Genomic DNA, 11,720 nt, shown 5'->3' with positions numbered 1-11,720 from the left:
TCACTTTAATTCTACAAATAATCCAATTACATATGATAATACATGCTTGATCCACCTTTTATGTACCTTTTTCGTGAATTTTTAGGACATAAAGAAACTGGTTGTAGCTTGTATCACTAGAAAAACTAGATGCACTTGTTTATTCTAACGCAAATACTACTCATATTACATTTTACACTAATAATTATACTCCTTTGTTTAGGTTTAAACATGTGACCTCACACTTAAGAAGCTAATGCCTGTATCAAGTGTAATACCGTTCAAAAAAAATGGGGGTGGGGGGGGGGGGGGAAGTGGGCTATCCTGTTTATATTTCTTAATTATCATTTTATATTTTCGAGTGGAAGCAATAAAAGTCTTTTTATCAACTTAATGTGTGATTTATAGTACGTTAAACATAGTGTACTAAAATTTGTTGGTCAACTAACTAACTGCAAGTATTTTTATAACAATAAAGTTTTGAGGAGACAAATGAACGTGGGATGATAAGTTTAACTGCCCGAGGTATGGCACTATTACTATATGGCATGTAAAGAAATGAGATCCGCATATGCGGACTCGACAGAATAAATAACAGTACAACGTTGGAAATGAATGTAGTACTTTTTTTAAAAATAAAATAAATTTAGTACTTTTCTTAAACAGGAGCAAATACGGTAATAATGCATATAAATTATTGTATATTTTTTTTCTTTTTTCCAGAAAAAGTTACGTTATTTCATTATTTTAAGTTATTACGTTGATGTCATTCCTACTATCTCGATGTGGTGATTAATGTTGGGTTTTAACAAGATTATCAAAGTCCATATAACTCATTATATGTGAAAAACGCAGCGGAAATTAGTTTTAAATCTTGTTTACCGAATACACATAAAACACGTTTTATGTTAAACACAATCCAGGATCCAGATATGATTTGCATGCTATCAAAACAGCCATAGGATGTTAGATTGCATACCTTTTAATTTCCAGAAATTGAAAGGGATGATATTGAGAATGACGAATTTTCAAAGGAGAAGACCTCACGCTTGTATACCCGTTTAAGCTTTCCAACAAACACCAAGTTGCTAGGAATTAACACTTGCTTGATCTCTCTTGTGTTCTTCTTTTTGTTCGGCTGAAAAAGAGAGAGAAGAGAGAGAGTTTGTGTGTGTAAGAGAGAGTGTATTGTGAATTGTTCAAAATTATGATCCACCAATACCCACATTTGCATGTGATTGATATAATACAAAAGAGGGGAGAGAGAGAGAGAGGAGGGGCCGGCCGGCGGCCCCCTTGGGGATCCCCCACCCCCCAATCCCCAAACCCAAAAACCCATTTTGTTTATATTTTTCCTTTTATACATATTTGTTATTTATCTAAATAAATAAAATCTCTCAAAATATAAATTATCTATATAATTTATTTTCAAAGGAGAAGACCTCACGCTTGTATACCCGTTTAAGCTTTCCAACAAACACCAAGTTGCTAGGAATTAACACTTGCTTGATCTCTCTTGTGTTCTTCTTTTTGTTCGGCCGAAAAAGAGAGAGAAGAGAGAGAGTTTGTGTGTGTAAGAGAGAGTGTATTGTGAATTGTTCAAAATTATGATCCACCAATACCCACATTTGCATGTGATTGATATAATACAAAAGAGGGGAGAGAGAGAGAGAGGAGGGGCCGGCCGGCGGCCCCCTTGGGGATCCCCCACCCCCCAATCCCCAAACCCAAAAACCCATTTTGTTTATATTTTTCCTTTTATACATATTTGTTATTTATCTAAATAAATAAAATCTCTCAAAATATAAATTATCTATATAATTTATTTATCACACGAGTGCAAATATTTAGTAAACTCATTTTCCAAATATTATAAGTGTTGATAATTATTAGTTAGATCATATATAATAATAAATATCGTGGTGTTTGTCTAGCTTGTTATTGGGTATGACCCGACTTGGATCATAACGTACTAGCCACATCAACTCAAATATGTGTTTTGGGCATATCGATTCCAACAATTAAAGGTTAAAGTGTGAAATAAAAGGCATAGGTTCAAATCTTACTAAATGCAAAAATTTAATTGTTAGGCTTAGAGGTATACTTTAACGTTCATGACGTTAAAATTGAGTTGATAAGGATTAACAAGTGGCATACCACTCTCTTTATGGGTTAAGAGGCGTTAAGTGTAAGATGAGTTAAAATATTAACGGACTTTAAAATCTTTTACACACAAAATTATTTAAGGGTGTGTTTGGGATTGCTTATTTAACTGAAAAATGACTTTTTGCTAAAAGAACTTATAAACATGAATTTTTTTAAAGAAGTTTAAAAAAAATGTTTAGATTAGCTTATGTGTTGGAGGAAACCAAAATGACACTTTTTTTAAAAAAAGAGTGTAATGGGTTTTGAGGGTTAGATGAGTGTAATATGTAATTCAAACCCATTAAGTAAATAAGTTACATATTCCTAACTTTTCAAAACCATTTATTTTGCCTTGTCCATAAGTTAAATCCATAAAGTCTTATGGTTTGCCAAACACCTTATAGCCCTTATTAACTTTTCAAAAACTTAATAAGTTTTAATGAAAATCAGGAATCCCAAACACCCCCTAAGTATCAATTTTACATGAAATAAAGAAAGGTAAAGTTAAAGTGAGGTTAAACAATTTTTTTAACGTGATGTGGAGTGAAATGGGGTAAGGTAGGTATGTGATGCCTACATGAAGTTATGAAGCGTAAATGCATGCCATGACCTTAATACAAAAATTGTCTTACATTTAGATATCTACAATAATATTATAACTCTAAGGTTGCTAGTTGAGTTATGAAAACATTGTCTTACATTTAGATATCTACAATAATAGTGTTTTCTTTTCCAAGAAACAAAAAATTAAATGGAAAGACTGTTTAATATAACTAAAGAGGACTTTACAAATATACGCAATTTAGGAAACTGCAATATCAAAGAGTTACATAAACACATACGGTAACATATAAATATTCACTACATACTTTTAAACAAAATGACTTGGACATCTGAGTTTAAATTACCAAATACTAACAATATATCCTCACCATCATCCAAGAAGCACCAAAATCATGTTCAAACCAGCCTTCGTCACGAATCATCAAAATGGTGATCCGTCTCGTCGAAAATTTCCTCCTAAATGAAAGAAAAATCCATCATCAAAATGCATAACTTTTTAAATAAAAATGAGAGAATTTTTTAAAAGCATTTACCTGTAAAAGCTCTTCGATTACGTCTTCCATTGTTATTACACCAACTGCTTCCTCATCTGGGACCGGAAGTGGCTTTCCATCTATTTCTAAGATGTCTGAATACATTTCTTTATTCCATTTTTTACTACTGAAGTTTCCTTTAAACGAATTGTTTCCTTTGCCCGGGAAACTTTTCCACTGCTTAAATGATCGTTTCGTCTTTAAACTCTTTTCTAGAGGAGTTTTAAGATCTCCATCAACGTCCACGCGCACTTCTTTCACCCCATTCGCTATAACGTTCACATGACCAAGTGATTATAAATGTTAGGTATAATTTAGTTGAAAAAGTCATTTTCTAGTAATGAACTCGATTCCGCTTATATTTTTATTTTATTATTTCAATTCAGGTGATTTTTTAAAAACTAATATACTTACTATAACAATTTTTAATTTTTAAGAATAATGTGATATTTTTTTCTTTTATAAAACTATAGCAACGACGGTTATAAACCCCAAGTTATCTCTCCTGGCACAACACAATTTTGGAAAATAATACTTTTCTGATCTTGTTTAAGGTATGATCGAGTTTTTGTCTAATAATTTGTAATATTATATATAATAATACAAATCTAAATATACAATATTTTTAAGAACAATGTGATACTTTTTGTCTACAAATCAATATGAGTTTTAGTGGAGACTGATTTGCATCCAACGTACAGTATCTTTTGATCTTGTAATATCAATATTCCAGAGAATATTCCATGATGAATAAAACTCATTAAAAAAAAGATTACAAGACTGTTTATTTAGAATAGGAAAAATGGTTTTTATTGGTCCCAACTTTTTCATTTTTGCCGGCGCTGGTCCCAACTTTCATTTTGGCTGGCAACGGTCCCAACTTCAACATTCGTTGCTTCCATCAGTCGGAGCACTAACTCCGTTATGTTTTTGCTTACGTGTCAATCTGAGTTGTCAAAAACATATTACGTGGCAGCCACCGTGGATTATTGGTTTAGGAAAAATGGTTTTTATTGGTCCCAACTTTTTCATTTTTGCCGGCGCTGGTCCCAACTTTCATTTTGGCTGGCAACGGTCCCAACTTCAACATTCGTTGCTTCCACCAGTCCGCGACTGACGGAGCACTAACTCCGTTATGTTTTTGCTTACGTGTCAATCTGAGTTGTCAAAAACATATTACGTGGCAGCCACCGTGGATTATTGGTTTATTACGTGGCAGCCACCAGAACCCTAACTCTTCAACGCTCACTCAAAACCACCGGATCCGCCCTCTCCATCTTCGCTTCCGGTGAACCCCTCGCTGTCGCCGACCAAACTCCCGCCGTCCTCCTCCCCACCCCTTCCTCCACCTCCACCAAACCCCCTTCATTCCACCGCCACCAACCCCCACCACCACCGCCGGCGCCGTCGACCCGGTCTCCATCTGTTGCTAGCTCAAAACCCAGATCGGTTCCGGCAGCCGCCGTTAACCTCCATCAATGAACCTGTTTTAAATCGAATCTGATTTGAAGAGGAATTGGATGCATACCGGTAAGACCAAGGGAGAATTTGGTGATGATGGTGCCGGTGATGGCGAATCCAACGAGGAACGGCCAATTCCGGTTGAACTCTCGCTTGAAGAATACGGGCCATGGATCGAACTTCGTCATTCTCTCTCTCTGTGTGTTGTGTGGCGACTCAGTGGTGTTTGTGTGTGAAGGGGGTTTGGTGGAGGTGGAGGAAGAGGTGGGGAGGAGGACGGCGGGAGTTTGGTCGGCGACAGCGAGGGGTTCGCCGGAAGCGAAGACGGAGTGGGCAGATCCGGTGATTTTGAGTGAGCGTTGAAGAGTTAGGGTTCTGGTGGCTGCCACGTAATAAACCAATAATCCATGGTGGCTGCTACGTAATATGTTTTTGACAACTCATATTGACACGTAAGCAAAAACATAACGGAGTTAGTGCTCCGTCAGTCGCGGACTGGTGGAAGCAACGAATGTTGAAGTTGGGACCGTTGCCAGCCAAAATGAAAGTTGGGACCAGCGCCGGCAAAAATGAAAAAGTTGGGACCAATAAAAACCATTTTTCCTAAACCAATAATCCACGGTGGCTGCCACGTAATATGTTTTTGACAACTCAGATTGACACGTAAGCAAAAACATAACGGAGTTAGTGCTCCGTCAGTCGCGGACTGGTGGAAGCAACGAATGTTGAAGTTGGGACCGTTGCCAGCCAAAATGAAAGTTGGGACCAGCGCCGGCAAAAATGAAAAAGTTGGGACCAATAAAAACCATTTTTATTAGATTTCACAAACTATTAGAGAAAACTAAATGATATCTTAAATGAAAATTGAGAAAGAAAAATATAATTATTCCAAATTTGATAGTTTCCATGAGAGAGAATCAGTCGGCTACTTAAGTTTTAAAAAAGAAAAATAAGCAATTTGCATCGGTTTTAAAATTACAATAGTTTTAAAAATAATCCTTAACAGGTCAAATAGGTAAATTAAGAAAACCAGCTCAAAGACAAAACAATACGAAAAACTTAGCTGAGGGAAAAATAGAGGTTTCGGGTCAACCCAATCCGGTTTGACCCGTTACCAAAATATCCCATTTGGGCACATATAGTTTTCAGCATGAGGGGAGTACCTGATAATTGAGTCTTGGTGGCAGGCTGCTCGGTTTTTGTATTAATACATTGTCTCACAACAACAGCCATATGGCTGTGACCTTTTTGAAATTCGTTCAAGATATCATATAATGGAAGAGATTCTGCAACCCTATAACAATATTATCATTTAAATTAGTATAATCCAAATTCAACAATCATCAAATTAATCGGTTATGCAAATGTTTATATCTCACATTTTATGTCAATACGAAAACAATATGAAAAAAGACGTTATATGACATTTTCGTGAATCAAGTAAAACCAATATGACTAAAATATATTTAAATCACATAAATTTAATATCATACTTGGGAATCCTGCGAATGGTGACATTCTTGACGGGAAGTTCCTCATCGGCATGGATGGTTAGCAGATTTTTCACCTAAATTAAAAAAAAAGGTCCAATAAAACATTTAATACATAAAAATCATGAATTAATGTTGGTATAATGAGCATGTTTGGGAAAGAGTGATGGAGGCCAGACTTAGACGGGAAACTCAGGTTACGATGAACCAATTTGGATTCATGCCGGGGCGTTCCACCACTGAGGCAATACACATTATAAGAAGATTGATGGAAAAGTATAGGGAGAAGAAGCGCGACCTCCATATGGTGTTTATTGACCTAGAAAAAGCGTACGACAGTGTGCCACGCAAAGTTCTTTGGAAGTGCCTACAGGGTAGAAGGTTTCCAAGGAAATATATAGAGGTAATTATGGATATGTATACCAGGAGTGCAATAAGTGTTTGTGCGCCCGTGGGAGACACCGATTTCTTCCCTATGGAGGTAGGCCTTCACCAAGGGTCAGCGTTGAGTCCGTTTCTTTTTGCAGTAGTCTTGGATGAGTTATCAAAGTCAATTCAAGAGACACTCCCGTGGTGCATGATGTTCGCAGAGGACATTGTGTTAGTTGCTGAGAGTAAACAAGAACTAAATGGGAGGCTAGAGGAGTGGCGAACAGCCTTAGAGACAAAATGATTAATCGCTCTAAGACGGAGTACCTACACTGTGATTTTAGCGGGGTAAATGACAATGAGGATGTTCAGATCACCATTGAAGGGCATGTGGTTACGCAGGTAACGAAGTTCAAGTACCTAGGATCATTTGTTCAGAGCGATGGGGAATTAGACAGCGATGTGGCACATCGAGTTCAGGTAGGATGGTGTAGATGGAGAGCAGCCACAGGTATATTGTGCGACAAGAGTTTCCCAACTAAACTAAAGGGAAAATTTTATAGGGTTGCAGTAAGACCTGCAATGTTATATGGAACAGATTGTTGGGCTATCAAGAAGGCACAAGAGCGGAAATTGGAGATAGCAGAGATGAGAATGTTACGCTGGATGTGTGGGCACACAAGGTTAGACCGAATAACAAACAAGGTGTTTAGGGAGAGATTAGGGGTAGCTAACATATCCGACAAGATAAGAGAGTGGAGATTGAGATGGTTCGGACATATGAAGAGAAGACAGATGACGAACCCTGTTAGATCCGTAGAAAACATAACTATAGGGGGGAGGAGGGGTAGAGGCCGGCCAAAATTGACTTGGGATGAGAGGATTAGACATGATTTGCTACACCTAAGCCTCTCAGAGGACATGGTTGAGGATAGGAATTCTTGGAGACTTAGAATTAAGGCTAAGGATTTTTAGGGAGAAAAGAATACCTTAGCGGTTTTTCTTTACATGTTTTTGGTCACACACCATTATGTTTTCTCTTCTCATATAGTTCTATATGGTTATCTATACATGTATTAGTATTATTAATTTTACTACGTGCTATTATCAATTTTATCACTATTGTACTTTGATGCCCCTTATTTTCTCCCATACAATGTTATCTTGAGCTGAGGGTCTCCCTGGAAGCCACCTCTCTATCCCATCGGATAGAGGTATGGTGTGCCTACATCCCACCCTCCCCAGACCCTACTTATAGCTTTGCTATTGGTGGGATTCCACTGGGTATGATTGATTGATTGATTGATATAATGAGCATGTTTATATGGTACTTACCAGAATAAGTCCAATTATATTTGTGGGTTGCTCATAGTAGACAGGTATCCTGCTGTGCCCTTTCTCCAAAATAATATTCATTAACTCCCTGTAGCACAAGAACACAAATGTAATCACAAAGATTCTATATGTCGAAAAAGTAAAGATTTTGTTGAACTTATTGTAAGCATTCGCCACCTGTCAAGTTTGGCATTAATATCAATCGTGAACGTTTCCGATATTGGCGTCATTGCATCACTGGCTGTTTTTTCGGTGAGTTCCAGTGCTCCTGCTATTATTGTTGTCTCATCATGTGTTAATTCGCCACCTTTTCCAGCCTGTTTTCAATAATACAAAAAAAATAAAAAACTTTGAGAGAAAAAAAATTAAATTAAAATATCGAAAATGATTGATTTCATGTATACCCTTACAAACTTGAAAATTTTCATGTATAAACTAAAAATATCATATATAGTTATATACCCAACTTTAATAAATTTTTACTTAATGACCATTCTACCCCTTTCTCCATTATATATATATATTTTTTTATTTTGTAGTTAAAGATGGGCATATATGAAATATTACAGTTTTAAAAAAATAGTAGTAAATGGTCATTTATTAAATTGCAATTTCAACAAATCTGAATAAACCACTGATTGCAACACACATACCTCGTTACCATGAAAATTAACGAGCGTTTTCAACTCAGCTCTGCGAAACAGAGCAACATGTTCATGGCCCAACAAATAGTCTAGTAACTGTAAAATATGAAAAGTCAAACATCATAAGTTCCAACACTGTTTGACTATATATGAAAAAGTCAACACGACGTTAACAAATTGAATCACCTTGCTTATAGGATAGGCAACAGGAAAACAGACGCAAACGAGAACACGCACAAACGGAGACACAGTTGCACCGATCGCGAGTCCATGTCGAGTACAAACAGATTGTGGTATGATCTGTTCATGAACACACACAATGCTGGTTTGACTTTGATCTAAATTTTAATATATAATATAGGTTGTTAGTTGTTACTCACCTCACCAAACAGAAGTATTAATGTGACTGAAATAAGAATAGCGCCCCAAGCTGTGACCAGACTGTCCAGGAAAATTGGGAGAGCCTGTGAAAGATAATAAACGTTACAAATTTTAACTGCTATTTTAAGTTATAACAACTTGTTTTAATAATACAAATCAAAACATTTATGAAAATACCTCCATTGCAGCAGCATTGCATATAAGAAGTGTGCAAAGTAGTAGATGCTGTCTTTTGACCACCGGTAGTATCTTCTCTGTTGAGTCAAAGAATTCGGATTAGTGACATAAATTGCCCAAATTAGTTTACCAAATTAAGCTCAGGTATAATTAGGCTTATCATATAACACTTTTTTTTCTATTTTGGTATTAAAATTCTAACAAAGAATTTTGGTATAAACAGCTTTGGGTCTAACCCGCAACCCCATTCAGCTAAAATGGGTCGTGTTAATAATTAGGCTTATCATATAACACTTTTTTTTCTACTTTGGTATTAAAATTCTAACAAAGAATTTTGGTATAAACGGCTTTGGGTCTAACCCGCAACCCCATTCAGCTAAAATGGGTCGTGTTGATTATCTTTTGCCAAAATTTAAACTAAATTGGTATCTTTTGTTGTAAAAATGTAAATTAAAAGTATTAATATGCGAAAACGATAAAAAATAAAATAAAAATAAAAACTTTTCGGTCAAACGGGCCAATCCGCGATTATGTGTGTCGTGTTCGGGTTCACATGCGATATAGGTGTTGGCGTCATGTTGGGTCCACCCGAAAATAAAAACTTTTCGGTCAAACGGGCCAATCCGCGATTATGTGTGTCGTGTTCGGGTTCACATGCGATATAGGTGTTGGCGTCATGTTGGGTCCACCCGTTGCCCGTTAATATGTGTGCCATATTTGGGTTCACGTGCAGGACACGATATTCCTGTTCAGGTAGTTTTCGGATTCGACGTCAAATTTTATTTAACTAATGATGTTAATCTGTTACCATATATGAACGACGTGAATAATTCAAGTGCACGTTGTGACGTTTGTATCTTATTTTGGCGTTGCCGTCCTAAGGTATTATTAACAAATGCTACCATTGTCTTCCATAGGATTGAAGAGTTATCAAAAATGTGCTATCTAACAATATCCACAAGAAATGTAACAGAAATTCTGGTGAATGCTACTTTTGTTAAAAGTCGGCTGTACCACCATACCAAACACCATTCATAGTCAAAACTCAATACCTACTTATAACATATTTTCTTGAACACCAACCTCTTTATCTCAACCAACAACACATACGGTTGAGATCACAATTGTAAAAATCCCGTTTAGGCACCGATTAACCCCTGATTAATCTCTATATGGTCAAAATTGAAAATTTTACATATAAAAATTTGGTATCACCAGTCTCTACCCCATCGTTCGACTAGCGCCTAACGATTTCTACAACACTGGTTGAGATAATATAAAGTATGTGACAAAATATAATAACACTAAACTACCGATAACACAAAATGCGAGAACCATCTCATCATTATCGACTTATCTCAAACAACAACTTATAATTTTAATCAAACATCAAGATTATTTGTAACTTCTAAAAAATCATATCTTTCTTAAAAACATAAACTTCATCCCCAATTCACATCACCGAACCGATTCGAACAATTCCCGTAACAATTAACACCCAATCCCTCAAAACCCCCATTAATCTCAAACCCTAATCACCAAACTAACATCAAACCCACAAACCCATCGAATCAAAACAGTTACCTGCGTATTTACGGTCTTTCGGAGTGCCCGATTTGGCAAGCACTTCAAGATCAACAAGACTCAACGACATAAGCCCTAACGTAAGCCCAGACATCAACCCAGCAAACAAAACCAGCATCACCACTATCCCAATGTGTATAAAGAACTCAGTCTCACCCCATCGATACTCCACCGCCATAATAACAATATTATTGTTATTATTACCAACTAATTTCTACTCATTATTATGCTTGAAATAAAAAAACCCCCCTAATTTAGTTCAGGTAAAATGAGAAAGAAATGAGAGAAAACGATAAGAATGATATAGTGACAGCGTGACGGCAGAGGATGGATGAATCGTGTGGCATATAGGGGATTCGGGTGGCTATTGGATAGTGACACAGACAGACACAGGACTTGTCCTTTTGTTGCATATTTTATTATTAGTTTAGGATTATCTGTACTTTCAGTCAAAGATGTACCAATAAGTGATAAGACATCAAAATCTATTTTATATTTTTTTTTAATATTAAGATCGTATATTGTTATTGATAAAAATAATTACTATTTAATTTATTATACTTAGGTAGTGATGTGAACTATCATCAAAAGAGCAACTAAATAACATAATTAAGAGATTTGATAAGTAGTCAGGTAGACACTCTTTTTGATTGTTATACTTTGGGTTTTAAGTGGATATTTAAAATTATGGTAAAAAAAAAGTTAAAGTGACAAGTAAATAATTATATGATATAATGACGGAACTAGTAGCTATGCATGGGTCGTCTGTATGGTTGTAATATATGAAAGACATTGTTTTAGTAGACGTATGATTATATACTGACTGAACCTTGAGAAATGTTGAGTCTGACCCCATGAACTATTCATGACGATAAGGGTGGTCGTGCTGATCGGAAAAGAAAATTCGATACTACACCGATGGGGATGGTTGGGTACTTCATGGTGGAGTTTAACGCTCACTGGTTGTAGACTTGTGGTTCCTCTTTCGGATCTCTCAGTTGTTCTTGATCCTTGTTTTGCTCTTATGTTCCTTTAGACGATTGATTGGTGTTGATTTT

General features: G+C 36.2%; 1 protein-coding gene across 1 annotated transcript; it reads right to left on the bottom strand.

The window, feature by feature from the left end:
* Positions 1–2,932: 2,932 nt before the first annotated feature.
* LOC143629487 (DUF21 domain-containing protein At4g33700-like) lies at positions 2,933–11,026 on the bottom strand. Its single transcript, XM_077098756.1, has 11 exons — positions 10,663–11,026; positions 9,079–9,155; positions 8,901–8,984; positions 8,707–8,820; positions 8,530–8,616; positions 8,054–8,193; positions 7,877–7,964; positions 6,176–6,249; positions 5,846–5,976; positions 3,222–3,490; positions 2,933–3,144 (listed from the first exon to the last, which is right to left on the bottom strand). Exons 1-11 carry the CDS (start codon positions 10,838–10,840, stop codon positions 3,100–3,102), a joined length of 1,287 nt encoding a protein of 428 aa, XP_076954871.1. The 5' UTR covers positions 10,841–11,026; the 3' UTR covers positions 2,933–3,099.
* Positions 11,027–11,720: the final 694 nt, after the last annotated feature.

The sequence above is a fragment of the Bidens hawaiensis genome, unplaced genomic scaffold (genome assembly GCF_021521415.1).
Source record: "Bidens hawaiensis isolate Kalapana, Puna unplaced genomic scaffold, B.hawaiensis_p1.1 tig00005195_1, whole genome shotgun sequence".
In the NCBI taxonomy this organism is placed as follows: domain Eukaryota; kingdom Viridiplantae; phylum Streptophyta; class Magnoliopsida; order Asterales; family Asteraceae; genus Bidens; species Bidens hawaiensis.
This window is presented reverse-complemented; position numbering and strand designations above follow the sequence as displayed.

What these genes read in the sequence shown, in the direction of transcription:
- LOC143629487 (XM_077098756.1), bottom strand. Translation starts at nt 10,840, where the DNA reads ATGGCGGTGGAGTATCGATGGGGTGAGACTGAGTTCTTTATACACATT. An exon ending in TTGCCTATCCTATAAGCAAG is followed by an intron (nt 8,617 to 8,706) that starts GTGATTCAATTT and finishes CATATTTTACAG; the next exon opens with TTACTAGACTATTTGTTGGG. An exon ending in ATATAATTGGACTTATTCTG is followed by an intron (nt 6,250 to 7,876) that starts GTAAGTACCATA and finishes TTTTTAATTTAG; the next exon opens with GTGAAAAATCTGCTAACCAT.